This window comes from Pan paniscus, chromosome 18, assembly GCF_029289425.2.
Source record: "Pan paniscus chromosome 18, NHGRI_mPanPan1-v2.0_pri, whole genome shotgun sequence".
In the NCBI taxonomy this organism is placed as follows: domain Eukaryota; kingdom Metazoa; phylum Chordata; class Mammalia; order Primates; family Hominidae; genus Pan; species Pan paniscus.
In genome coordinates this window covers 11474035-11501873 of record NC_073267.2, presented here as the reverse complement: position 1 = coordinate 11501873, position 27839 = coordinate 11474035, and the positions used below count along the sequence as shown (strand labels likewise).

The 27839-nt window shown below is 51.1% G+C and overlaps 3 protein-coding genes across 22 annotated transcripts in view; 1 reads left to right on the top strand and 2 right to left on the bottom strand.

Moving 5' to 3' along the window:
- Nucleotides 1–6819, bottom strand: part of CLEC16A (C-type lectin domain containing 16A) — a 236640-nt gene extending 229821 nt beyond the window's left edge. For 4 of the 7 annotated variants that reach the window (XM_055099548.2, XM_055099549.2, XM_055099550.2 and 1 more), the window contains exon 1: nucleotides 6494–6763. In XM_055099548.2, coding sequence (XP_054955523.2) covers nucleotides 6494–6573 — 80 coding nt within the window. In that variant the 5' untranslated portion in view covers nucleotides 6574–6763. Of the gene's footprint in view, nucleotides 1–6493 lie in introns of all 7 variants that reach the window. The other 3 variants (XM_055099547.2, XM_055099552.2, XM_008960366.5) reach the window with 3 other exon arrangements.
- Nucleotides 6820–8786: 1967 nt separating this feature from the next.
- Nucleotides 8787–22411, top strand: DEXI (Dexi homolog). Of its 4 annotated transcripts, none has more exons than XM_055099546.2 (3): nucleotides 8802–9696; nucleotides 17272–17432; nucleotides 21751–22411. In XM_055099546.2, exon 1 carries the CDS (start codon nucleotides 9260–9262, stop codon nucleotides 9545–9547), a length of 288 nt encoding a protein of 95 aa, XP_054955521.1. In that variant the 5' UTR covers nucleotides 8802–9259; the 3' UTR covers nucleotides 9548–9696; nucleotides 17272–17432; nucleotides 21751–22411. The 4 variants fall into 4 exon arrangements, with proteins under 4 accessions (XP_008958620.2, XP_054955521.1, XP_034795680.1 ...); XM_034939789.3 differs by having other exon boundaries at nucleotides 9544–9696; XM_008960372.6 differs by lacking the exon at nucleotides 17272–17432 and having other exon boundaries at nucleotides 8787–9696.
- Nucleotides 9707–27839, bottom strand: part of CIITA (class II major histocompatibility complex transactivator) — a 65506-nt gene continuing 47373 nt past the window's right edge. For 6 of the 11 annotated variants that reach the window (XM_008960373.5, XM_034939785.3, XM_034939784.3 and 3 more), the window contains one exon: nucleotides 26456–27446. The gene's annotated coding sequence lies outside the window, so the exon portion shown is untranslated. Of the gene's footprint in view, nucleotides 10081–14994; nucleotides 17282–26455; nucleotides 27447–27839 lie in introns of those variants that run through there. The other 5 variants (XM_057300009.2, XM_057300010.2, XM_034939778.3 and 2 more) reach the window with 3 other exon arrangements.

Here is a 27839-nt window from a genome sequence, read left to right as displayed (position 1 = left end):
CCAGTATTCTCATATCCCCAGCAGGAGCTCTGCAGATGCAGTCTCAATATCCGAGCTTTGCCTGTTAGCTAACTCTCCACCGACAGATGAGCTTCAGAGTTTGAAATGCCTGGAGAAGAGAAACTGTAACCAACACACTCGAGGTGCATCACCAAGGATGACAGACGTAAACAAATCTGGCCTCAATAGCCTCTGCTTTCTCAAGAGTCACTAATTTCACAGGTTAAACCACTACAGTTAATAAAGCCCCATATCCTTCAAAAATTAGCAATTCAGTCCATTTCAGAGACAGGAATACTAGGTCCAAGTTCATTTCAGTGACAGCATTTTCTGCATGTGCTATGCCTTGCACCATAATGAGCTTATTAGGATGCTCCTCCTTCAAGATTTTGAAATGTACATTTGCAAGGTGGGGCATGAGAAAGGATAAGCAGAATGATAGGAGGTCTGGGGGTTAGAAATTTACCCCCCAATATCCACACAGCTTCAAATAACAATGTCTCAGGTGTGGTAGAGGGATGGGAGACACAGAGCCTGTATCTGTCTGGCCTGTTCAGCACTTGGGCAGAGGCCCTGCAGACATTCCCCAGTGTGTCCCACTCTGTGCCCTGAAAACCACCATCTGGTCAGTGTTCAGCCTTCTGGCCAGCAGGATGAGGAGAAGCTTCACGGAGGGTGGAATCAGGCTAGAGGATTAGAGAAGGTGTTCACAGGCTGTGCTTCCCCTGGTGAATCATCCCCCAAAGATGTCAAACAGGGCCGGCAAGTGAGGCTGGGCCGGGGATGTGTAGGGTATAGGCAGGGCTATACCCTACCTTTCTTTAGGGCTTTAGCCCTAGAGAAAGTCATGGCTCTGGCATAGGTGCTGTGACTAAACTGGGGAGAACAAGCAGTTGTTGGGAAAAGACTGGCCTTTTCTGAAAACAGAGGTCTGCCTCTCATTCATCCTGTGACAAATATTTGTTGATTGCTTACTATCTGCCACGTCCTGTGCTGGCATACCAGTACCCAGCTGAACAAGCCATACAGGCTTTCATGATTCTTATGTTCAAATTGGGAGAAAACAACAAAAAGATATGTAACAAAGGAAGACAATGTCTGATAGCCAAAGTACAGGAACCCCGGCCAGCTTCCTGAGGGTCTAACTCAAGGCCGAGATGAAACTTTAAGAACGCAGAGGAGCTAACAGCCGACCCACTCTTTGGCGATGAGAAGTACATAATAATGTGTTAACTGTGTGGGACAGTGTGAACAGGCACAGGAGAAGTTAGAGAAGACAGCAAAACTCTTGTTGGCTGAAGTCATCAGGGCAATTTTTAGGGAAGAAGTGGCATTTTCGGGATAGAGCTAGGGATTTGGATGGGCAGGAGGAAAAGAGCAGGGGAGCTCAAGTGGGCAGGCGAGGTATGTGTGTGAGTGGACCACCCACAGGAGATACACCTGGATGACAGCAGCTGCTACCGTAACTCACCAGGGGACGGCAGCAGCGCCCCTGCTCCCCGCCCCACCAACACATGTGGAGGCCCACCTCCAGTCTGCCCGGTCCAATCCATTCTGCCAGCTTCAGCCAGACCACAGCCTTTCTGTAGTTAAAAAACCTTCAGTGGCTCCCTACTGTTCTCACTCATAGTCTGAATTCCTTAAAGTGATTTACAGGGCCCCAGGGGACCTGGCCTCTGGAGACTCTCCCAAGCATGGCTCTGAGCTTGGGTCCTCACTTCCTCTTCACCCAGTGAACACTCCCCTGCTGAACCACGTGAGTTCTGCCAATGTGCACTGCTCCCCTTGCCCCACTAGGCTTTCTCAAATGCCTTTTCCTCTGCCTGAAACATCCTTCCTTCCACCTGACACCCCGCTGCCTGGTAACAACTACTCACCCCGTTGGTCTCCATTTAAACAGCGTCTGCCTACCAAGGATGTTCCTAACTCCCTGTGCTCCCAAACTAGATGGTGGGAAGGCCTGGAAGAACTTAGACGTGACATAGTGGGAGCCTAGGACCCATAATGTGTGGCATGGTGAAGACGATATTTTAAGAAAATCAACATGGCAATATTGTACCCCAAGCTCTAACACTGTCAGTGCCACCTTAGCCAAAACTTGAAAGCACCAAGAGTAGGTGTGCGTCTGTCTACCTGCCATGGATCCATTCCCCGCCTTCTTTGGGCAATAACCCCTGATTCTCCCATGGGGAACCACCCTTTTCTCTCATTCTTTTCCACTAGCTTGAGTGGAGCTAATCCCACTCTTGCTCCAGGGAAGGGAATATGAGTGAGGAATGGCCAATCAGATCCCCCTATACCTTTGGCCAGAGTGACAGTTCAGGGGTGGCATGAGACCTTGCTGGTCCAGGGATACTCAATCTCAATTCTGCACTTCTGCTGGCAATATTGAGAAAAGAAGCTCTCTTTTTCCTCAGGAATGCTAAGCTGATATGATGTAAGCCTGCAGCCTGCCTGAAAATGACACCAACAGGAAAAAGGTAGAACTGAAAGGTGGAAAAAGGCCGATTTCTGATGGCTCCAAACACCTGGATTCAGCCATGGTTTAGCGGGGACAGACCATTCAGTGACAGGAGCTATTCAATCCATTTGAGGCTTAAGGCAATTCTAGCTGGGTTTCTGTCACTGGAACCAAAAATCTTGACCCCCACACAAAGTGGACCAGAATGAAGGCCACAATACAAAAACGACCAATTTCTACCAGCCGCAGACTTGCAGTCCCTGGTAAAGATGATGTTTCAGTAGCAATCATACGATTCCATCACTCAGGCTTCCGCTTGGTGGTGGACATTTGTCAGTCAATGTCACAGCCTTGCCACTAATCTGGGCAATAAACCACCCATGGTGTGTAGCAAATAACCTCTTGACTACTTCAATCTGCCTGAGCTAAATCACTAACTCAGTTCAGTAGACAGAGACCACAGGTATGAAGTTTTCTACCATTTAGCAAAAGTAAAACCCTAACAGGAAAATTCCTTACCAGTTTGCAAGCTGGGAGTGTTACAAAGAATAATGAAGCTAAAAACAGTTTCCAGCTCTCTGTGCTATCTTCTCAATCTTTCTGTAAATCTCAAACTGTTCTAAAAAAGTAAAGTCTAGGCCGGGTGCAGTGGCTCATGCCTGTAATCCCAGCACTTTGGGAGGTCAAGGAGGGCAGATCACAAGGTCAGGAGATCGAGACCATCCTGGCTAACACGGTGAAACCCCATCTCTACTAAAAATACAAAAAATTAGCCGGGCGTGGTGGCGGGCACCTGTAGTCCCAGCTACTCTGGAGGCTGAGGCAGGAGAATGGCGTGAACCCAGGAGGCGGAGCTTGCAGTGAGCCAAGATCGTGCCACTGCACTCCAGCCTGGGCAACAGAGCGAGACTCTATCTCAAAAAAAAAAAAAAGAAGAGGGTTTCCAGATGCCTTGTGTATTTAAAAAATAATAATAATAAATAAATAATTCTTTTAACTATCTTAAACTTTCCCTCTCCATCCATACTGCTCTAGATCAAGGCAAGAGTGTATTAAGAACTGTCACTTGTCACTGGTAGGGTGACCAGTTTATACTAGTTTGTCCAGGACTTTCCCAGTTTTAGCACTGAAAGTCCCATATCCTGGGAAACCCCTCAGCCCAGGCAAACCAGGACGGTTGGTCACCCGAAGTGTCAGATAAATCCCAAGCCCCTTCCTACTTCCAGCCTTGTTTCCCACAGCTATCAGCCCCCACCTGGACATGCCACAAAACCCCCAGGGTCCTGGTCACAGTGCTCCGCCTCCCGCCCCTGCTGCCCCCCCCATGGTGGCTTCTGTTCGTTCTTGGAGAACCCGTGCTGGTGTTGTCTCCTCCAGAAAGCTCCCAATAAGGGTTCCCACAGAACCCTGGGTCCATGGCGATCTCAGCACTTGTCACACTGTACAGTCACTGGCTCTACAGCTGTCTCCCCCACCAGCCTGCAAACTCCCTCAGGGAACGAGCTGTTCTGTACCCAAGACCCAAGATGTTTACTAACAGAGCCAAATGCAGAGTGGCACAAGCCCCAGGGTGGGCACCGGCTGTTTACAAAACTCTTTTCCAAGTCACTGGGGGATCTTCTAACCCCCCCACCAATACACAAATCTCAGGTTCTTGGGGCTGTAATATGGATTAAGCTGATCTGCCTGATTCAGGGCAGGCAACTCGGGTTTCCAAAGAAGCATCCGATAGACATGTGATCTAAACAATGAACCCAGGCAGTTCCCAGGATACTGCAAAGGAACCAGAGACCGTTTACCATTCCCTGCTGGCTGGCAAAGATGCCCCATTGGCGATGAGACTCAGCCAAGTCAAGTGTTCTCAAACAGACTTATTGGGAAGTTTTATTCAGAAAGACAGTATAATGAACACAAGCTCAGGAGTCAAATCCTGCCTCTGGTACCCTTCAGCTGCTGACACCTTGGGGCAAGTCACTGAAGCCCCTTGAACCTTAGTTTCCACTTCCGTAAAATGGAAACAATAATGGTTCCTGTAACTCAGACTTGTGAGGACTAAGCGAAATAACACACAGGCAGTCCTTAGCAAATACCTGGTACAGAATAATGCATTCGATAAATTAATAAATTAAGGTAATTTAAAAGGGCTAGAGTTAAGCAGAGTTAGGTGAGAACCTGGAGGTACTGGGTGCCGGCAGGAGGCCCAACCTCCTCTGGATAACTCCCCTCCCCTCCTCAGCCACCTCCACCCACTCGATAAATTCCTGAAATCCTTCAACCACTCCCTTTCCCGGCCAGCTGCCCTCCCATCTAAGATCCCCGCCTCCCTACCCACCCCAGACTTGTCCTGGGCCTCTTTCCTCCCCTTGTCTTCTCTCACCACCTCCTGCTCTAAAAGTGCCCCTTACCACATAGTGAACCCTCCTGCTCCCTACTCTTCAAGACTCACAAACGTTTACTAAATGCTGCTCCATGCTAGAAAGGTCACAGCTGAGAACTGCGGCCCTGCCACTACCCCTACCCCACTCCCGGGGACACATGAGAAGTCCCTATCTAGTTCCCTCCCACCAATCCTTTCCACAGCCCCGTCTCCCTTCCACTGCTTCCCACCATATCCCTAACCCTATCCTCCTCCTTTCCCATTAGTAGTCTCAGGATCTCCTTCTGGAAACCTGCCTATTTCTTGACACTGAAGGTTTGTCTACTCCCCTCTTCAGCATCCCCGCCATTTCCCTCCCTAAAGCCTTTCCCTTCATACAGATCTCTATTTTTCATCATCCTCCACACCTGCCCCCAAATCCTGGGTCCTGGCCTGCATGCTCTTCACCTCTCCCCAATTCAATCATTCATTTTTCCACTCTTTAAGTAAGCAGAGAGCAGTACTAGATGCTGGGAATACAACTGTGAACAAACCAAGCAGTCTGTGCCCTCGTGAAGTGCCAGTTTAACAGGAGACAGAAAATAAGTATAAATAAAAAATAAAGAATAATTGCAGAGAGTGGAGAAGCACTCAATGAAAGCAAGAGAAAGATGTGATGGATAGGAACTGGGATGGGGGGAGCACGTTAGGTAGGGTGGTCTGGGAAGGCCTCGCTGAGCTGATAATAAACACAGCTACCACTACTGGCCACCTACTATGTACCTACTGGGTCAGTCACCTTCCATTTCCATTACAATGTTCACGATCCCCATTTGCAAATGGGAATCTGGAGACTCAGAGAGGTGAAGTAATTTGCCCAAGGTCACACAGCCAGTTAATGGTGGTTTCAGGATTTGAACGCAGGTGTGGCTGCAAAGCCAGCCACTTAATTTCTGCCCTCCTGGTCCCAAGACCCTATCTGCCACCTGTCCTCCCCCAGAGCTGTAGAGTCATTCCCTCCTCAGAGGTCTCTATTTTTCATCATCCTCCCCAATCGCCCCAAAATCCTGGGTCTCAGCGTGCATGCCCCCAGCTTAGACTCCCCTCGGAAAATAATCTGTTCTTTTATAATAATTAATGCCGTTTAATGAGCAATTGTACGTGTTCTGAGCTTAACGTTCATTCTCTTATCCAACCAACCCTCAACACAATGGCAGGAAGCAGGTGCTGTCACTCTACTCTTTTTACAAGTGGGGAACCTGAGGCCTACATTCACACAGATAGATTCGGACCCAGATCTGCCCGACTCCAGGACCCAGGCCTTTGACCCCCTAAGCTGTTCAGTTTAAGAAGTACTCCGCCAGGTAACTTGGTGTACACCGTCAAGAACAAAGTCTGTGTCCATAAACTGAAATCGCATCCTCTCGCTTTACAGGTGGGGATACGGAGACTCTGAGAAATTAAGCGACTTGTCCAAGGTCACACAGCCAAGAGCGACGGGGTCAGGGTTCGAACCCAGGCGCCCTGACTCTCGAGCCCTCGCTCTTATCCACCACACGGGCTTCCCCGGGCGCCCTTCGCCGCCGCTCTCACGCCTCCTAGAGCCCCGACCCGGAGCTCGGCGCCCCGTCCCCCTGTCCAGCCCCGCGGCCTCCCGCTACGCCCCCCACACTCACTTGAGGTGGTCCAAGGAGTGGATGTTGCGGGAAGACTTGCCATGGCCCCCGCCCACCCAGCTCCGCGAGCGGCCAAACATGTCGGCGGCCCCGACCCGTCTCTCGTCTCACGGTCTCATGCCGGACCAGCAGAGCGGCCCAGCGCCCGCGGCGGTTGCACAAGCGGAGGATGCGGCGGCGGAGGCGGTGGACGAACCGCGAGCCGCCTTCCTCCCCGGCCCACAGCCCAGCACTGACATTCAGCCGGAACCGGCCGTTCGACCGCCGCGCTTTACGGCCGCCGCCGCGTGGGGCGCTGGGAAATGCAGTTCACCCGCGAGGCCTTCGGCGGCAGGACTCCGCGAACGGACTACAAGGCCCGGCATGCATCGCGCAACCGCGGGCCTACGGCCATCCAGAAAAGGCGGGGCGAGAGGAGGAGCGACCGCAGAATCGTCCGGGTGGGCGGGAATTGGAAGCTTTGGGCGCAGTCCCGGAGAGGGAATCGGCGTAGATGGGTCAAGGAAAGTCACCACTGTAGTAACAATTACTAGATTTATAATAAGAATAAGAATAGTATTGGATGGTGTATACTATGCAAAGCCACTATCCTAAGGGCTTTACATATTAAGGTATTTAATTTTCACAACCATCCTATGAATTGGGTACTATTATCAAACCTATTTTATCATCACGGAAACGGAGTCACTGAGAGGTTGACTTACCCAAGATCATGCAGTTAATAAGTGGCAAAACCAGGGTTCATAACCACGCACGCACCCTTATTTTTCATTCCCTTTATAAACCAAAACGGCACTAGATAACAACCTTATTTGTCCTGACAGCCTTTTTCTTTTTCCACTTCAATTAAGTGTGTGTGTGTGTGTGTGTGTGTGTGTGTTGGAAAAGGCTGGAAGCAACAATGCACCAAACTGAACATTTTGTACTTCCAGAGGATTCCTCTGGTCTTCACCCAGAATCCATGCTATTTCCCAAAGTACCACGTTAAAATGAGAAAGGAAACACCCAACTTTCTGCATGAGCCAGAATATATCTAACTTCTACCCTGGATTAGAAGTGGTAAGTTCAGTGTGGGCAAGACTTCTCAAGTTTACCATCCATTCATTCATTCAGTCACTTCTATATATCAACCTTATTAAAGGTCCACCGTGTCCCATTAACTCTGCTCAAGAAAGAACTGGGCCAGAGGCCAATGTTCTCCCCAGTGCCTAGCACAAGGTTTGGCACATAGCAGGTGTTTAACAAATATTGGTAGAGTGCATGAATGAGTAAAGGTTTGCTTCACCTTCAGCAGTTGGAGAAATGGATAAGAGTGGATGCTTAATGGTTTGTCCTGTAATTCATATAGAGTGGGGCAAGACAAAGTCATGGAGCAAAAAAGAACAGGATCTGGCCTCCAAAGAAACACACCCAGGCTCAGAAATGTAGGATCCCTGGGCTCGTATTTTTCATCTGTAAAAAGTACGCACATACATACTACACTGCCTTGTATACCTCCGATTAAGCGATGCATGTAAAATACTCAGCTCAGTGTGGCCTGAGATTTAAAGGTTTCTTGAACTGCTTTGGAAGGCTCTTTGGGCGAGATCATGTTCTCCTGAAAGACATGCAATGGTTACCCAAGAGAAGGGGAACCAGTGGGTGGGAGAGACTCACTTTTCTGTGTACTTCACGGTTGTTTGAATGTTTAGCCATGTGTATTATTGCTTTTAAACATGATTCACAAAGTAAAAAGAAACGAAAAGCATCCTTATGGTTGAAGATCTGAACTATCTCGGAATCTCTTTATTCAGGTGTTCCTTAACTCTAGGATGCAGGTTCCGTAGTGGGCGGACCTTCCAGCAACCAGAGTTTGGAGGAGCGAAGGGGACACTGGTGGATTTCCACCATGAAAATTGGCGCTTTGGGAATGTCCAAAATTTCCAGGGCAACCGTCCGTCGCCCCTCCCCGACCCCGCCTCCTTTTAAAGGAGAAACGGAGTCCCAAAGAGGCATGCAGCAAGGTGCAGCGGAAGCCCGGGTTTCTTTCGGCTTTTGCGGCCTTAGCATTATGTCTAGGTTTGAACTGTGTTCAATCTCTTTTCCCTTCCCCTATTCCATACGCAGAGCGAATTCGATTTGAGATCTGAGGGCAGACCCGAACCAGGGAAACAACTCAGACGCGAGCGCCCCGAGGGGCGGAGCGAAGCGGTACCCGCCCCCTGGCGGCCGAAGCCAATCAGCGCGGGCGTTGAGCCGGCCAATTAGCGGGTGCAGGGGGCGGCCTGCCAATGAGCTCTGGGCCGCTCGGGAGGCGGAGCTCCGAGAGCGACCGGGAGGGCTACGCGGCGGCCGCAGCCATGGGTGCTGGGCCTGCGGGGGTGCGGGGGGTGCGCGAGGACCTGCGGGGCGGGGCGGGAGAGAAGGCTGCCGGGACCGGCCCTAGACACTGAGCCGCGGTGGGATCCCCACCGGCTCTGCGAGGCCCTGCGAGCGCCAGGGAGGCGCCTCGAGGGAGCCGGGCAGCCGCCGGCCACTTCAGGGGGGCCCGCCTCGCCGCCCGGGCGGTGGAGAGAGCCTTGGGGGCACATCTCGGGGTGCGGTGACCCGCCCGGCGCATTTCGGGGGTCGGGGCGCATTTGCCAGGGGACATCTGGAGCCCGGCCCTGCTTCTGTCGGGCTCCAGGGTACCCCTGGATGGCTGCGCTGTGCCCTCGCCGGCCGCCCGGGCGCCGCAGCGGCTGAGTTCGCCGGGATCGCCGGGCCGCCGCCCTTGCCACCCGCTGCATGCTCGGCGCCCGGGTCGCGGCCCACCTGGACGCACTGGGCCCCCTGGTCCCCTACGTGCCGCCGCCGCTGCTGCCCTCTATGTTCTACGTGGGCCTGTTCTTCGTCAATGTGCTGATCCTGTACTACGCCTTCCTTATGGAGTACATCGTCCTCAACGTGGGCCTCGTCTTCCTGCCCGAGGACATGGACCAGGCGCTCGTGGACCTCGGCGTGCTCTCCGACCCCGGCTCGGGCCTTTACGATGCTGACTCGGAGCTCGACGTCTTTGATGCGTACTTGGAGTAGGGTCTCGACTGCTGTTCCCCTCTTCCCTCCACGATCCGCAACCCACGCCCTGGACCAGCCTCCCAGATCATGCCGCCGCAGCTGGTTGGGGGCACCATCTGGACGGGGATGGTTCCCCACGAGGAGACCCTCCCCTGCCTCCGAGGCCTGTAAGTGCCCTCTCTGAACAGGATGAGGGCGGGTTGGGGCGCTAGCAAGGGAGAGGGAGGAATTCCCAGGCCGGATACACACCCCTCCCTCAGGCTTCTCCTCCGTTCACCTCCTCCAGGTCTAACTGGATGCCAGGAATGGCCAGACTCCTCTTAAGCCCTTCGTTTGGGCTGGAAAGCTTCCTCCAGCAAAGGGGACAGCTGGTGAAAAGGAAGGAGACCCCGAGACTAAGTTACATGTGGGGTAGCTCTGTGACTTACCCCCCAAAGCTTATGGAAAAAGCCTTCGCTCCCAAATCCATTTGAGGCAGAGCTGTCAGCTCCTCCCCCAGTCCTCATCCTGGCTTGATGATGACCTTGGCTTTTGGGGGATTCTCGCTCGTCCTAGAAGGATAAAGATTTAGGGGTGTCAGAAGACACAGGGAGCCAGGCACGAATCACCTTTGTACTGTGGCCCTTGGGGTAGCTGGGTGCGGATTAAGTGCAGGGGCTCCAGGCCAAGGCTGTGAGAGGAGAAATCGCAAGCAAAGAAGCCCGTACTTCCTTTTGGCCTTGGGTTTGCTGCTATTTTGGAGTCAGGTTTCAGGGTGCCCCAGCTCATCAGTTCTGCAGCTCAGAACTGCAGGGGCTGCCAGTTTTGTAGGCTCCCTTCACAGAACAGGCAGGCAGGGAGCTGGTGCTAGGGCTCGCTTTGTCTGCAGTGTTTGCAAGCGCTCAGGGGGCTCTTAGGTCCTCGGGAGAAGGCACCACAGGGTCATTGCACTGAGATGGTCAAGTCCTGTCTTTGGGGCTGCGACGAGGGAGCTTTGCATCCAGCATCCAGCCCACTGTGTATGTGAGAGGTAGGGAAATGAAGGTCCAGGAAGGAGTAAGACTTGGTCATAGTCACAAGGAAGAGAGGCAGCTAGACTCAATTAGAGAGAACACATGAGCCAGACAAGCTGTCAGGCAGCTGCCAGGTCTGGTGAGGGTCACAGGGCAGGCAGGAACGCCTTGGCTCAGCCCCTGAGACTGGACAGTACTGGAGTGTCACTGGGCACAGGGTCTAAGTGGCAATGAAGAGGGGATGCTGAGATATGGTCGGCAAGGGCTCCTTTAGGAAAATGGACACTAATGCCATTCACCGCAAGCAGGCTGAGTCCACCCCTCTCCTGCATTACCTGGCTTTGCCAAGACAACCACAGGCAGAGGGTGTCTTAGTTCAGTCTGCTATAACAGAACACCATAGGCTGGGGGACTTAAACATTTATCTCTTACTGTTCTTATAAGGGCATTAATCCCATCCATGAAGGCTCTGCCTTCATGACCTAATCACCTCCCTAAGGCCTCACCCCGCAATACCATCATTTGGGATCAGAGTTTCAACATATGAAGTTTGAGGAGACACAAACATTGAGTCTGTTGCAGATGGTGGTACAGGGTGGGGTAGGACCTACTGACAGCATAGCTGGGGGCAGAGAGCTCTCCTAATGGGTTCACAGTGAGTTTTCTTTGAAGAAAGCTTCAGTTGAGCTCAGTAAGATCTTAGCAAGAACCAAGTGCCAGGGGGAGTGTGTGCCAGGTGCTCTGCACACCTCCCCAGCCTGCCTGCCTGCCTGCCTGCCTGCCAGCCATCCATCCGTCCGTTCTTTTACAGAATGAATGCTTGTTGGTTCAGTACAGTGCCTGGTGATTGAACACAGTGAACAAGACAGACCAAGCCTTGGCCCTTTGGCGCTTGGTGAGGAAGACTAGTAGGAACACAAATAAGAGAATCAGATTTTTTCGGAACTATGAAGGCAGGCAAGAAGGACATGAGCTTCCCTGTTGTGTTCACTGCCATGTCCTCAACACTTAAAACTGTGCCTGGCATCTAGTAGATGGTCTCTGTAGGTGTAGACATGGAGTGAAACAGAAGTGAAACGGTAGAATAGAGATGGTGGGCTGCTTTAGCTGAGGGGTCAGAGAAAGCCTCTCTAAGGAGATGATGCTTTTGAGCTGAGCCTTAATTTGATAGAAGGATCTGGAGAAAAGCAGTCCAGGCTGAGGGAACCAGTGGTGCCAAGGCCTTCAGGTGAGAGAGAGTTGGTTTTTCCGCAACCAAAAGGAGGCCCATGTGGCTGGAGAACAGCCCCAGGAAAGGTCAGTGAGGTGGGTGGGAGCCATACCATGGAGGACCTGGAAGGCCATAGCCAAGAGCAGTGGAAAGCCATTGGAAGGTTCTAGGCAGGAGATGACACAATCCCATTCCTATTTTGCAAAAATGACTCTGGCAATTGTGGACAGAATGAGCTGAGGGGTAAGAGGGGAAGCAGGGCCACCACCTCGGATGCTGTTAGTTGTCCAGGCCAGAGGTGACAGAGGCTTGGATGAGGGGAGTTTAGTGAAGATAGAGAAACATGAACAGACTGAGAACAACTCTCAAAAGTAGAACCTATGGAATCCATTCAAAATCTGTACTGAGCATTGATTGTATCGCACTCCTGGGTCTAGGCCCTTTGCATATGCACTCACTCATTCAACAGACTTTGACCCTGCCTGCTCTTCTGCCAGGCCATGTGCTAAGGGCCTGCGATCCCAAGATAAATCCCTGTCTCCAAGCCAAGCTTTTGACTTTGAAGCAGTGTAACTTGGTGAGGAACGTCTTATTTTATCTCTTTACCACATCAACAGAAACACTTCCCCTTCCAAGTGAAAACATTGGCATATTCTGAACTAAAAACTGAATCCCAAATGCTTCGACATATTTTGCAGCAAACGCTGTTTAAGCAGAAACACCAGGAAATATCTCTCAGGGACACCCTTGCAAAGCTCTCGGGGTGTCAGGGCCTGACCCTGGGAAGTGGGGAGGCCTGGAGAAGTGGTGGAAGCCATGCACAGCCTTCCCTCCTCCCCACCCTCAAATCCAAGCCAAGGAGGCCTTGCCCCCAAGTGCCAAGGAAGCTCAGAACCCCAGGGTATGAGAGGGGTGGCTAGCAGCAGGGAAGCCGCCAGGAAAGACCTCAAGATGATCTGACCGAGCCTCATCTCCAGGCCCCTTTCCATAAGCAGGGGAACGCCGGTAGTCAGTCCTGCTCTTTCTCAGCCATTCTCATGTGGTCACATGTGTTCCCCACACGCCAATCCAGGAAACAGTGACTAAGGGTGTGGAGCATGTCACACAGTGGGGCCCAGGATGAATCTCAAGATGAACAGGTGCACCTACTTTTGCTCCCTCTTTTTTTTTTTCTCTTATGTGTGGACCCACATAATTCAGTTCCTCAAACATTTGCTGAGCACCTACTTGAGGAGGCAGTATTAGGGTCATGGTTAAGAGCCAGGGCCCTGGGTTCACATCCCAGGGTAGCTGTGACCTTGGGCATGCTGCTTAACCTCCCTGTACTTTGGTTTCCTCTTCTAGAAGATGGAAATAATGAAAATCTCCCTTGTTGTGAGGATTAGGTGAGATATACATAAAGCACTTAGACCTCCTTGTATATAGTAAGAGATGTATTAATATTAACCACTCATAGTCATAGTCGGATACAATGGAAAGTGTGTTATACCCATGCCCTTGCAAATGTACAAACCTGCACCTATACTCATGCATGAATATTTATATCCTGTGAGCAGAAGAGGATAGGCTGCCTGAGTGCCAGGGAGGTCCAGGTCTAGCCTAGCTGGGGGAGACTTCCCACTCTGCCTTCCCAGCCCCAGGACCCTTAGGAGAACTTTCTTGCTGCCCTGTGGTCCCCAGGGCACCAGAACCCTGGAGAGCCAGCTCTGTGGTTTTCCTAGAGTGTTAATTGTTGCCCAGGAGCAGGGAATGGGGAATCGGGAGCTCCCTCCTTCCCAGGAGAAAGGGCCGCAGTGGCTGGCCTGGGAGCCAGGGAGAGTCCTCACGTCCCAGCAGTTCTGGTGCAGAGGCAGCTCAGTTGGATTATTCGTCCCGGTTCCTAATGAAAGTGAAAGCTGCTGGTACCTGCCAGCCCTCTCTTGGCACACAGCGAGCTGAAAATGCAGAGACTGGAGAACGTTGCCACCAGAGTCAGCTTGTCCTGGTACAGCTCAGATTTGGAGCTGAGGGTTATCGACGCATTGGTCTATCTTATTCCAGGATTTCCTAGGCTTTGGTTATCTCCCAACTAGGAACCACAGCTGCTCCTTCCTAACCTGGTCCCTCCTTGCCAATCTGTGGCCTGTGCTATCAGCAGAACCCCTGTGCCGGACATAGAGCTGCCCAGGTCAGAAACCCAAACCTTCCGCAGGGACACAGTCAGATTCGAGTTATGGGAGATCCCACAGCCAGGGGTCAGGGCGGATGCAGGAAACCAGGCCAGGAAGCTGTGGCTGTCATCTAAGCAAGAGACAGACAATGGTGACACAGGGAGGCAAGTATACCCCCAGGCCTGGCCACCTCTCCAGCTCTGCTCCTGACATGAGGCTCACCCAGAAGGTCCTTGGCCACAGGGTACATTGGTGCCAGCTGTGTCTTCAGACAGGAGAAAACCCCAGTATGTGTCTCAAGACAGTGAGATGTCAAGAGTCCTGCTCTCTTAGCCCTGAATTACACAAACGGGAGATTTCAGCCAAGAAACAGGCAGGGTCTGCCCCACTTACAGCTCATGTGTCTGTTTTGCCGAACTAAGAAAGTGAGGGCTTCTCTCAATTTGGATATTCATATTTCTGGTTTATCTGCTAGCTTTCCTCCCAGAACTTCTGAAAGCATACTCTGCTTTTGGGAAACCTAAGATCACAATAAAAGTGGCAGACCTCTTTATCCCTGTCTCACAAATAAATGGAGGCACAGAATGGGGAAGTGGAGGCCGAGGGAACAAAGCCAACTAAGACTGCCAGCCCGGTTCCCTGGCCACAGCACCGAGGGCTTGAGGGGTGCCTCCAGTGAGGGCTCCCCATCCCCGACCTTGGAACACCAGCTCATATTTTCTGCCAGGCCTGTTTCATACGCACTCTTCCAACTTTTTCCTGAATTAAAAACAAACAAACAAACAAACAAAAACCTCTGTTATGAAGTAATTTCACACTTACAGAAAAGTTGCAAGAGCACAAAGAATGCCCACCCAAACTCACCAGTTGCACCAGTTAGCACTTTGCTCATGTACACGTACATGCTCTTACCTCTGTTTGTATATGCATGCCTGTGTATATGCACACGTGTATATATGTAATTTTCATAAGCATTTGAAAATGGGTTCATTATGCACCTTTACTCCTAAATAATTCCGTATTTATTTCCTTAGAACAAGGACAAATTTGCATAACCACAGTAGGGTTGTCAAAATCAGCAAATCTAATATTGATACATTATACAATCCCATGACCAATCTCATCTACAACTTTATTCAAATTTTATGGAGGCTGAGGTGGAAGGATCACTTGAGTTTGAAACCAGCCTGGGCAACATAGTGAGACCCCGTCTCTAAAAAAGTAGGAAAAAAAAAAAATAGCGAGGTGTTGTGGTACACGCCCATAGTCCCCGTTACTCGGAAGGCTCAGGCAGGAGGATCGCTTGAGTCCGGGAGTTCAAGGCTGCAGTGAGTTATTATTGCACCACTGCACTCCAGCCTGGGTGACTGAGCGAGACCCTGTCTCAAAAAGAAAAAAAAAAAAAATTGTCCCAATAGTGTCCCTTAACAATAAAAAGGGGAGAGTTGAGGTCCAAGATGCAATCCCAGATCAGCTTTTGCATTAATCTCGAGCCTTCTTCAGTCTGGATCAGCTCCTCAGTCTGTCTTTCTCTCTCGTGACATTGACATATTAGCAGAGTACAAGGCTGGTGTTTTGTAAACTGTCTCTCAATTTGGGTTTGTCTGATGGTTATACTCCAGATTAGATTCAGATGAGGCATTCTTGGAAGGAATATTGCAGAAGTGAGTGTGTGTCTTCAGTGCATCTTATCGAGAGGCACATGCCGTCTGTCCCCTTTCTGGCGATGTTAACTTTGATCAGTTGGTGAACGTGGTGTCTGCCAGGTCTCTCCGCTGTCAAGTTACTATTATTCCCTTTATAATTTGCAGTTTAAGATGAAATGCACTAGTTTTAGTGCTTCATCTGTAAAACTACTTTTTTATGTGAATTTATTTTTTTAAAAATGTCTGTCACTAAAGAGAAAATCATCATCACTTGGCATTGGATAAAAACACTAACTGCCGAAGTCATTAACTTTTGGCCAAATACCAAAGCCAGCTAAAGACACAGGGCCTTGGCCTGTATTCTTTGTTAAAAAGAGAATAACAACTGTCAGGTGATAAACATAAGATATACCAGCACCAAACTGAACTTTCTCCTCTAAATAATCATAAGGATTGACCAAAAACTGAAAAGCAAATTGCTTGCTCACTATATGTGATTCCTTGTTACTTAGGGTCACCTCCATATACCCTCTAAAATTGTTACTTACATGCTTTGCAGTTGGACATATTTTGGTTTAAATCCCAGCTCCACCAACACCTCAGACTTCATCTCCTAAGCCTCGGTTTCCTTCTCTGTAAAACAGGGATAATAGTAGCACCTGCCTAAGGGCTTGTGCAAATTAGATTGGGATAGTGAATGATGTATAGTTGGTGCTTGCTTAATGAATGACGTGGTCAGTGTCAATGGCGTGTCAGACCCTGAAGGGGCTCTAGCCCAGGAAGCCTTCCCCCTTTCCTTGGGTGCCCTTCCTCCTGAGGACTGGTTACCAAGGAGGGTGTGTCTGTGTGGGCAGCCTTTGAAGTAGCCCAAGGGCGGTGATAATTGGTACCCAGCGAGTCCCCAGATGGTGCTGGTGCCCTCACAGCTGCCATCCCAGGCCCCAAGCTTGGAGTGGCGGGGAACTCCCTCAAGGGTAAGGCTTCATTCCTGGGAGTCCCTCCTGGCAAGGGGCTCGGCTGGGTGGTTAAAAATAACTGCCTCTCCCACATCTCCATCACTTGCCCCAAGCATCACCCTGTGAAGCCGCCAAGGAGGGTTCCATTAGACAAGGGAGGAAACTGAGGCTTGCAGAAGTTCGATGACTCATCTCAGATACCCATCTATGAGGTGGCAGCATTGGGCTCCTGGCCACACTGTCCTGATGCTTCCCCCAGTGAGGTGGTCTGCTGGAGGCGTCCCAGGGCGGCAGTGAATACGCAGCAGCGGATCAGATCGGCTTTCAGGGCCCCGACACCCCCTGAGCACCTACTGCTTTGCCCTTTTAACTGGCACAAGGCTCAGTTATACAGGCCAAGGGTATCAAGCTAGACTTCCTGGTTCCATTTTCATTGTATTTTTAGCATTGCCTTCTGTGTATGACAAATTCTACTGCTTTGGGTGTTATATGGTGACATAAATGATCTTATTAAAAAATTGGAATTTAAAAAGTACATTGGTTTAAAATACTAAGTAAATAATAGTCCAGGTGGTTCTTGGATGTGGCAGGACCTGGAGGGAGGCACTGGGCAAGTGCTGCCCTTCCAGAGGCCTCAGGGAGTCTTGGGCGTGACCAGCTGGAGGCAGGTGGTAGACCAGGCATCTTCACAAAGCCCGCTGCTGATCAGCTTTGGCAGCCAACGTGCAAATCCGAAGCCAGGTTTGAGAAAGTGGTCATCATTTCTCTGTGACGTTGGCTTTCCTCAGGGACATGGACCTGTGCAGAGACAGGCAGCTTCTCCTTTGCCATCTGTCTCCTTCCGGCCACCAGGAGACAGCCAGACCCCAGCCATGCCTTCATTCTGAGATAAGGTAGAGACCCTCCTGCCACATAGCCTGTCACCAGCGTGGAGGATCAGAATGGCTGCGTGAGTAGGGGAGGGTGACATCTGTCTTTAGCCACTTTAATTGATTGTTTGGTACATGGAGAAAGGAATGAGCAATGGGTTTCTAGAAGGCAAGGTCTTTGAAGGAGGAAAAGTGCTGCTGCTTTCAGAAGGCCCCTAGCCTTGAGAAGGTTCCCTGCCGGTATTGGTTTCTACCTGGGAACAGGTGGGGCTAAGGAGGGAAGGAACCACCACGTACTGATGCCTCATGTGTGCTGGGTATTGTCAGGCACTCCATGGACACAAACAGCCCAATGTGGTGGGCACTGTCCCGTTTTCCAGATGAGGAAACTGGCCCAGAGAGGGTGGGTGACTTGTCTGAGGTCACACAGCCAGGAAGGGGCAGAACCACAATCAGCACAGACAGGCTAAATGCAGATCTCACAGCATTTGCCCTGAGGAGCAGGACAGCAGGCAGCTGAACTCTAGGAAAGAATTCCCTTCTACCACTTTCAGAGCCTCACCCACCAGTGCCCGTAAAATGCCAGGGCCATCTTCTTACTTAAGCCACATCCTGAACCAGGCAGCTTCTCTGCAGAGTTACTGAGCTAAGACATTGCTTCACGAAGGGGATCTAGCACCCAACTGTCATTCTGACTACAGAAACCAGCCAGCCAGCCACGTCCTCTGTCCAGCTCTGGGGAATGGCTGGAATGAAAGGTTACAGTTTCAGAAAGGGGGAAAAAAATCTAGTGGTTGATAACTTGTCTGCTGTGCTCTAATGATGTCAGAAGGTTGGAGAACCTGCTGCCCTGGGTTCTATAAGCTGCAGCTCTGGAGTGCTTTTCAGCCTGGGGCTCTTGATGCCTTAGAGGAAACTTGTTCAATCCGTGGTGCGGCCTGTAGGCTGCATACAGCTCAGGACGGCTTTGACTGTGGCCCAACACAGATTCATAAACTTTCTTAAAACGTTATGAGATTTTAGCCTGGCCAACATGGTGAAACCCCATCTCTACTAAAAAATACATCAATTAGCCAGGCATGGTGACATGCGCCTGTAGTCCCAGCTACTCAGGAGGCTGAGGCACGAGAATTGCTTGAACCTGGAACTGCAGTGAGCCAAGATCATGCCACTGCCCTCCAGCGTGGGTGACAAAGCAAGACCCTGTCTCAAAAAAAAAAAAAAGAATTTTTTTTTGGTTTGTGTTTTTTTGTGTGTGTGTGTGATTTTGTTTTATTTTTTAGCTCATGAGCTATCATTAGTGTATTTTATATGTGGCCCCAGACAGTTCTTCCATTGTGGCCCAGGGAAGCCAAAAGATTGGATACCCCGTCTCAGAGAAAAGGGACGAACCTGCAGTGCCGAGTGGTTTCGGCTTTGGGGTCAGGCCACGGGGGTTCAAATCCTGGCTCTGCCATTTATGAGCTGTGTGGCCTTGCACGGCTTGCTTAACCTCTCTGAGCTCCATGTGAAATGCAGGGATGATGGTCCTACTTGGCCCTACCTCCTAGAGTTGTTTTTGAGGGATAAGTGAGTTAAGACATGAGTTCGAGTAGTACAAGGTGAACACAAAGTAAATGCTTCATAACACAAGTGTTGTCACGATTTTCATTTAGCGTTTGCCAAGGCTGCCATTGCAAGACACAGGAGCGAAGGGGTTGATCTCTAATAGCCAAAGTGGGTGACAAATGAGAATTGAACTGTGTCCCAGAACATCCTCCAGCCCTACACATAGAAGCCTGGGGTTACCTCCCTGTCCTCGACTCACTGTGTGACTTCAGGCAGAGGTCACCACCCTCTCTGGGCCCTTTCATTCTCTGCTATGGACTGAGTGGGACCAGCTTGGATCAAAATCCTCAAACCTCATACAACACTGTCAGCAGCTTTTCCTGTATCTGCCTGTTACCTGAACTATTAACAGTTTTCTTTAAATTGGCTCCTTTTAAAGTAAAATGTTTTGAAAAGAGAAACTTTTGTGTTTTTTTGAGACAGAGTCTCACTCTGTCACCTAGGCTATAGTGCAGTGGCGTGATCTCAGCTCACTGCAGCCTCTGCCTCCCTAGCTCAAGCGATTCTCCTGCCTCAGCGTCCCGAGTAGCTGGGACCTCAGGCACCTGCCACCATGCCCAGCGAATTTTGTATTTTTGTTTGTTTGTTTTTAGTAGAGACGCGGTTTCGCCATGTTGGCCAGGCTAGTCTCAACCTCATTTCGCCATGTTGGCCAGGCTGGTCTCAAACTCCTGATCTCAATTCGCCATGTTGGCCAGGCTGGCCTCAAACTCCTGACCTCAACTGATCCACCCACCTTAGCCTCCCAAAGTGTTGGGATTACAGGTGTGAGTGACTTTGAAAAGAAAAACTATATTACTACCAGAAATGGAAACTTGGCATCACTTGCTATAAATAGAAGGTAACCCTACAGATAAACACAATGAAAACCGGAGTGTTAGTAAATTCCACGTGTAGCCCATTCAGACTGGAGATCTGCACACAAGAGGGCAGCTACAGCCAGACTAGCGCCTGGCTGGGACTGTCGGGGATGCGGTTTGTGGTCACAGGACTGGGAGAGGAGTGAGGTCCTCACCGAGTGATTCCATCTTCTCTTTTTTTTGAGACAGGGTCTCTGTCACCCAGGCTGGGTGCAGGGGCACAGTCATAGTTCACTGCAGCCTTGAACTGCTGGGCTCACGCAATCCTCCTGCCTCAGCCTTCCAAGTAGCTGAGACTACACTATGCCTGGCTAATTTTTAAATTTTTTATAGAGACAGAGTCTCACTGTGTTGCCCAGGCTGGTCTCAAACTCCTGGCCTCAAGTGATCCTCCCACCCCAGCCTCCCAAAGTGCTGGGATTACAAGCATGAACCACTCTATCCAGCTGATTCCATGTTCTCTAACACCCTATCCACACAAATCTGAGATGGGCTCAAGGATGACCACAGGCCTTGGAGATCTCTGCAGCGAGCATCTGTGCGGCTGAATCTGAGTAAAGGATTCTGCTTCAGGCTGCTGGCCAGCAGGTGTCTCAGGAGCAGGCTGGTGGAGGGCAGCTATGGAGAGACATTAGCTCTGCCTGCACTTACAGCCTGAGGACCAAGCAGGCTCTGGAGGCAGAGAAAGGCCTCAGCAAAGAAGGGCAGGTCGACCTGCAAGGAAGAGTGAGTGGAGGGAATGGGGCGGGGCACCCACAGCCTCTGCTAAGGTCTCATGGCACTTAGCAGGGTCCTCAGCGTCTGCTAAGAGCTCAGGAAATGGTACCTGCTCTCATTCAGACCGTTTCCATCGTTATTACCAAGCCAGTGCCAGCGTTGCCTCTCATAGCTGTGCATCTTTAGGCAGGTTACTTGGCTTCTCTGAACCTCAATTTCTTATCCTATTAAATGATAAGAACCTCAGTTTCTTATCCTATACGATGCATGGTCTCAATGGAAACAGTTCCGCCCCCTTAGGTCGACCTTGGAAATAGGGTAGGAGGGCATTTTTAGTTGTTCCAGTGGCCAGGGGTGCTACTGGCATTTAGTGGCCTGGAGCCAGGGATGCTGCTAAATACTCAGTGCCCAGAACAGCCACCCCACCTCCAAGAATTGTCCTACCCCAAATGTCAATAGCACCCTGTCAAACAACAATACACGTCACATGTTTAACATACAAGTTCTGCGAGATGTTCAGTGAAGTTTGCGGAAAGGATAGTGAGCTGGGAGATGAGGCTTGGAATCAGAGCAGGGCTTGAGGGGGCTGTAGAGGGGTTGGGCATGGGAACACGATGTGCTACAGAGACACTGGCACCCAGCTAGGCACACAGAGAAGGCAGTGGGAAACGGGGACGTGCCAGGGGGCCAGGCCATGGAGATGATGCTGCATCCTGGGAGAAAGAGCCAAGTGGGGCTGCTGAGTAACTTGGCTGTGGCTAGTGCCTTCCTGTAGGTTGCAAAGCATTTTTCCGGGCAAGGTGGGAGGTGTTGCCAAGCCCTGCCCACTACCCAGCGCTGGCTCAGCTGGCCCAGAGCTGCAAGTCAGCCTTCAGACCCTGGGTGACTCCTGAGCAGGCTGCACCAGCATCCCCCTCCTCCCTCCCAATAAACAGGACAGTCCTTCCTGTCCCGTGTGACATTGCACTGGTTCTCCAGCCCAGGGTCTCTGAGAAATTAGGCAAATTCATTAAAAAGAGTTTTATATTTGCAGAAAGACATTTTCAGCCTGAGTCTGGGGCTCCCAGTGGTTCCCTAAATTTGAGGGATGGAGGAAGACTTCCCTGCCCCACCCCAAGCCTCCCGAGCCTGGTGGATTGGTCCCTGTCCCCAGCCAACCTGGTGGCAGGGTGGGGCTTCCATGCTAATAACCCCCCTTTTTCCTTCTTGTTAGACCTGCTGCCCTCAAAAGCTTCGTGCCAACAGAGAGGTTCCTGTTTGAACCCAGGAGAGTGGAAGAGAGATTGGGACTGAGTGCTGAGGTTGGGAAGGCACCTGGTCCCACGGAAGGGGGAACGCAAGGGGCATCCCAAGACCTCATCTGCCTGCAGTGTCAAATCGATGGCCTGGCCTTGGCTTCTGATTATTTGCAGCTGCGATGGATGTTTACAGGAACCCAGCCAGAGTTTGCCTCCCTGCACTTCATCCCGGAGCACACCTGCTTCCCCCACTTCACCTTCGGAGAGGACACTTCAAACTGCGGACACACGCAAAAGCGACTCCCAGCTCCGTTTGTTGTGAGTTGAGCCTTCAGCCCAGCTGGGTTTAGCCCGAGGCTGGTCTTAGATGCAGCGACTGTTTCAGGGAGTGACTCAGAAGAAAAAGAAGCTGAGGAAGCTGTTGGGGGGCTGAGGGTGGGATTTTCCCTTCTTCATTTCAGGTTACTCGTTCTTCAGCAAGTTGGCAAAATCATGCTGGTGAGTGCCGCGTTACTCCCCTGGCTGGAAATGCTTTTCTGAAAGTATGAGTGTTGTGCCTACTTAATTCTGATAAACCTGTCTAAGCAATACTTAGGAGGCTTACTTCTTTGGATTAAAATATGTATGCAACTCCAACCCCTGGGGCCCTGCCTTTTTTTTTAACTTTGAGATTCGGGAAAGGAGTTCTAGGCAGAACCTTGTGGCTGACAAACAGCAGAAGATCAGGGCCTCCCAAGTTGGAGATCCAGTGGGGTTCAGAGAGTCTGCCCCAGTCGGGCTGGCGTGAAAGTCCCAGGCTGGCCCCCTGCCCCACTCCACAAGCCAGGGACAGCATTTGGGGTGTGGTGGGAAAAGCCTGAAGGCCAAGCTGGAAACCAGGCCTGAATCCCATAGAAGTGGGGGTGGGTATCCCCTGTGTCAGGCACATGGTAGACCTTCATTAAAGATAGGGGGGAAGGGCTTGGCATGGTGGCTCATGCCTGTAATCCCAGCACTTTGGAAGGCCGAGGCGGGCAGATCACTTGAGGTTAGGAGTTCGAGACCAGCCTGGCCACCATGGTGAAACCCCATCTCTACTAAAAATACAAAAAAATTAGCCAGGCGTAGTGGCACACACTTATAGTCCCAGCTACTCGGGAGGCTGAGGCAGGAGAATTGCTTGAAACCAGGGAGGCAGAGGTTGCAGTGAGTTGAGATCATGCCACTGCATTCCAGCCTGGGCAACAGAGCAAGAGAGGGATTAAATGAGTGGAATTGGCAGCTTGTAGTTTCACGGAATACTAGCAGTAATTCTCTCCAGTTTGCAGAGCACTTGATTTCAAAGCACCTTCACATACACACCAAGTGAAGCAGGGTTCAAACGATTGACCCCTTTCTACAGGCGAGGAGACTGAGGTGTGGGAGAGTACAGGCGGCAGAACTCTGGGGGGAGACAGTTGGAGCACCACTTGCCCTCATGTGATGCTAAAGAAAGAAAAGCTACGAAATCTGAAAAGAAGACATTTGAGAGCCCCAGGGAAAAAGGTGAGCGTCAGGAGGGAGACATTTGCATGCAGAGAGAGGCCTGCGAGGAAGAGTGACCATTTGGAAGGTGCGTGGACTTACAATCCACTGGACATGGAATTGCACCATCATGCCCTGATTCCTCCGAGCAGCGCTTTACCACCTGACAAATGGGGTTCAGGGGCACTTCCGGCACACTGTGCCTGTCCCTGCAGAGAGGTCCTCCAAAGAAGTCAGAAGTCCATTCCTTTATAGGAGCGTGACTATAAGTATCACTTAGATCTGTGACACGGGGACAGTAATTTATCCACATCTTACGATGACTGTGCGTTAACTACGAAAAGATGCCCCTCTGGGTTAAAAGGCTCCACACCAGGACTCCCAGTTTGGCAAGCAGAACCCAGACTGGTTTGCAGCCCCCATGTTCCCCCTTGTCCCAGGTGCCTTTGTGCAGTGTACAGACTGGCCATCCTCACCTGGCAGCCCTGTCCAAAGAGTTTTTTTAATTTGCTAAAATATAAGACTCACCAGGGCAGGAACATCTTATTCATGACTGTGCTGTCAGTATGTATTTGTAGAATGAATGAAACCGTTAGGTGAGGATTATTTGTTCATTTTATGTTATTGAGCACCTATTATACACAGGCGCCTTGCTGGGTACAGAGGGCACAGCAGTGTACGAAGCAAGATGTTTCCCGCCCTCCTGGAGCTCATGTCCTAGGACAAGAGCAGACTGCATAAATAAGTGAAAAAGATAAAACTAGTGATGGAGTTGGAGAATGGGGCAAGTCCTGAAGGATGAGAAATCAGCCATATGGAGAGCTGGGAAGAACCTTCCAGCCAGAGGCAAGAATGAAACACAGATATATGTAATAATGACAGCCAACATGTTATTGAGCTCCAATTCTTAACGTATTAGCTCACCACACCTTCACATAATCCTATAAAGAAGGTGCTGTGGTTATGCCCATTTTACAAATGAGGAGACTGAGGCACAGAGAACTAGCTTGCATAAGTAAGTGGTGAGGTGGGCGTTGAGCCCAGGCAATCTCATTCTAGAGTCTCTGCCACTCGCCCCTAGACTCTTATCCCTCTTGAGTAGGAGTTTAGCACAGTGTCTGGCACACAGTCATCACTTATTGAGCTAATACTTTCTGAGCGCTTTGAATTTCCCTTGCACTGAGATAAGGGCTTTGCATGTATCTGCTCATTAAATAAACAGTAGTGGCCGGGTGCGGTGGCTCACCCCTGTAATCCCAGCACTTTGGGAGGCCAAGGCAGGCAGATTACCAGCCTGGCCAACATGGTGAAACTCCATCTCTACTAAAAATACAAAAATTAGCCAGGCGTGGTGGTGCATGCCTGTAATCCCAGCTACTTGGGAGGCTGAGGTGGGAGAATTGCTTGAACCCTGGAGGCAGAGGTTGCAGTGAGCCGAGATCATGCCACTGCACTCCAGCGTGGGCAATAAGAGTGAAAACTCTGTCTCAAAAAAATTAAATAAAATAATAAACAGTAGCTATCATTAACAAATCGTTAGTGTGAATCACTGCAGGCTCTGACCTCATTTCATCATCACACAGACCAAAAGCGTGGGTCAGACCAAAAACCTGGCACATGGCACAGTGGATGATCAGAGCACACCTCAGTGCTCACTCCTGTAGCTGCACACACAGGAGGCCCATGGCCCCTGTACAGTCTGCAAGTGCAGGGAGTCCTTGCAGGGTGACACCTGAGCTATTTACAAGCTGAACCTGGATGGCAGCACCTGATACCCTTTGCAGCCAGTTCGAGGCAGGAGGTGCTTGCCTGTCTGCAAAGATCATCAACCACGCAGCCGGGTCTGGATTCCTCAGACCCTCTTGACACCCAGCTCTCACTTGCTGGGGAGAGGAGCAGAGCTTGGGAATCAGGCTGATCCTGTGGGCACTGGGGCTGGTGAGCTGGAGCTGAACAGTCAGCTCCCACTGCCACCAGGAGTAAGCTAAGATGTCTTGAATTGGGGCTTCTGAGCAGACTATGCCCGAGTGAAAAGCAACAGTCGTGCCGGCAGCTCGCTGGGTAGAAAGCGGAGCTGCCAAGTCCCTTTTGGACTCACTGCAGCCAAGGTGGGACTCCATCTCCGCTAAAAACCAGCTCACTCCCAGGACAGAGCTGTGTGTCAGAGGCAGAGGCAAACATTCTCCTTGGTAAGCTTTTGGTGCTTCAACCTTTCTCATCCCCCAAACAATGAATTTTCCACTGAATTTTAGGAAGCCACAAAGAAAAGTCCTCTCAGAAAAGAGGACTTGAGCCAAGGTGGGCTCTGGTGTGTGCACGCGTGTGTGTGTATGTGTGTGTACGTGAACACACGTGCATGTGCACATGTGGTGAAAGGAGGGTGGGTAGGACAGTAGCAATCCTTGTCACACTGGCCAACAGAATATGGCAGAAGTGGGCTGGGTGTGGTGGTTCACACCTGTAATCCCAGCACTTTGGGAGGCTGAGGCAGGAGAATCACTTGAGGCCAGGAGTTCAAGACCTGCCTGGGCAACATAGTGAGACCCTGGCTCTACAAAAATGAAACTAAAGATTAACTGGGCTTGGTGACTCACACCTGTAGTCCCAGCTATTCGGGAGGCTGAGGTGGGAGGATCACTTAGCCCAGGAGGTTGAGGCTGCAGTGAGCCGTGATCATACCACTGCATTCCAGACTGGGCGACAGAGCGAGACCCTGCCTCTTAAAACATATATATGTAGCAGAAGTAATACTGTGTGACTTCTAAGGCTAGGTTATGAAAAGCGGTCTCTCTCTATCCCCTCCTCTCTTTTTGGGACACCCTCCAACCCAGCCACCATACTATGAGGAAGCCCAACTAGCCCACATGGAGGGGTCCTAGCCAACTATTCCGTAGTGGCACTGAGGCCCCCAGCCAACAGCCAGCATTTCCTGTCAGACGTACAGAAGAATGAGTCTTCAGGTGACCCCAGCCCAACCCTCAAGCTGCCCCACCTGACACAGAGTAGGACAGAAGGAGCCGTCCCCGCTGAGCCCTGCTCAAATGACAGATATGTGAGCAGAATAAATGTGAGTGTTGTTTTAAGCCACTATGATTTGGGGTGGGTTGTTACGTATTAGATAACCAGAGCAGTGGGTACCCCAAAATGGTAACAGGGTATGAACTCAAACCCTGGTCCTGCCTGTGACATAAAAGAGACATTTATAATGTAGTGAAAAAAGACACAGGAAATGAAGCTGTGCTTCCAGTCTATTCCCCTCTCACCGCCCCATTAGTGTCCCATTAGCTGTTTCCCTGCTAAGGGCTGGTGCATCTGGCCAGGCCTAGCTTTGGCTTTGGCCAACAAAGTCAGTGCATTGAGTCCCATAGACAAAAGCAGCTGCCACTGAAGCCCAGCCTGTTGCAATCTGGGGAATTAGCAGGCTGGGGGTTGCCCATCAGTGTCTTCTGAGTGCCCGGTGTGCCCTGTCAAGGTGTCTGGTCGGAGAGCAGGGTGGAGAAGTACTTTCTCTGTGGCCCGGTGCAGTGGCTCACGCTTGTAATCCCACCACTTTGGGAGGCTGAGGTGGGTGGATCACCTGAGGTCAAGAGTTTGAGACCAGCCTGGCCAACATGGCAAAACTCTGTCTCTACTAAAAATAAAAAATTAGCCAGACATGATGGTGGGTGCCTGTAGTCCCAGCTACTCGGGAGGCTGAAGCAGAAGAATCTCTTGAACCCAAGAGGCGGAGGTTGCAGTGAACCCAGATCGCACCACTGCACGCCAGCCTGGGCAACAGTGAGACTCTGTCTAAAAATAAAAAAAAAGAAGTACTTTCTCCCCAGGGTGGCAGGGGCCTGGGCAGGCAGAATGGGGCTGCCTCTGTCACTCCCTCTGGCCTGGCCGTGGCTGTCCGCAATGTCCTTCAGAGAAGGCCTCAGGGCTCCTGGGTGGACCGCAGCTGCCACCAGGCATCCACCCAACTGGGCGCTAAAGGAGCCTGGAGCCGGGCCTGTGTCTGTCAGCAGAGCAAGATGTGGTTCATTCCGCAGCCGGGCAGGGGCCAACCCTGAACCAGCAGGGGCCAGGTGCCAGGATGCTGAGGCTCATGGGATACAGCCTGGAGAAGAGCTGTGTCCACAAGTACCCAGTTCAAGGTCCAGCGTGGTTAGTGTCCTCAGAGAACATGCTGTAGGGGGAGGAGCCAGGAGAGGGGGTTTAGGCAGGACACTGTAGGAGGGGCAGCTTGACACCTGGGAAGGGTGCTATCAAGATGAGGGGATGGGAGGGGCAGTGGAATGGAGGTGGACATGCAGCACAGGGAGGGGAGCACAGGGCTGGGGGACAGTGATCTTCATAATGAGGGGCAGGAGACTTGTCAAGCAAGTTCATCTGAGACAAACCCGGAGCATCAGGGCAGCCACCAAGCCGAAACAGCAGCTGGGAAGGCTTGGAGTCCCCAAAGGAAGCTCTTCCAAGCACTGAGGCTGTGGGATGTGGATGGCCAACTTTCCTGTCCCCTGATCTCTAAGCCTGACCACAGGGACCAAGCTCGCAAAGCCTGGAGGACAGCTCCACCGAG

Coding starts and splice junctions, on each gene's coding strand:
- DEXI (XM_034939788.3), top strand. CDS start 9,617: ATGCCGCCGCAGCTGGTTGGGGGCACCATCTGGACGGGGATGGTTCCC. Junction 9,697..21,750: donor CTCCCCTGCCTCCGAGGCCT/GTAAGTGCCCTC, acceptor CCTTCTTGTTAG/ACCTGCTGCCCTCAAAAGCT.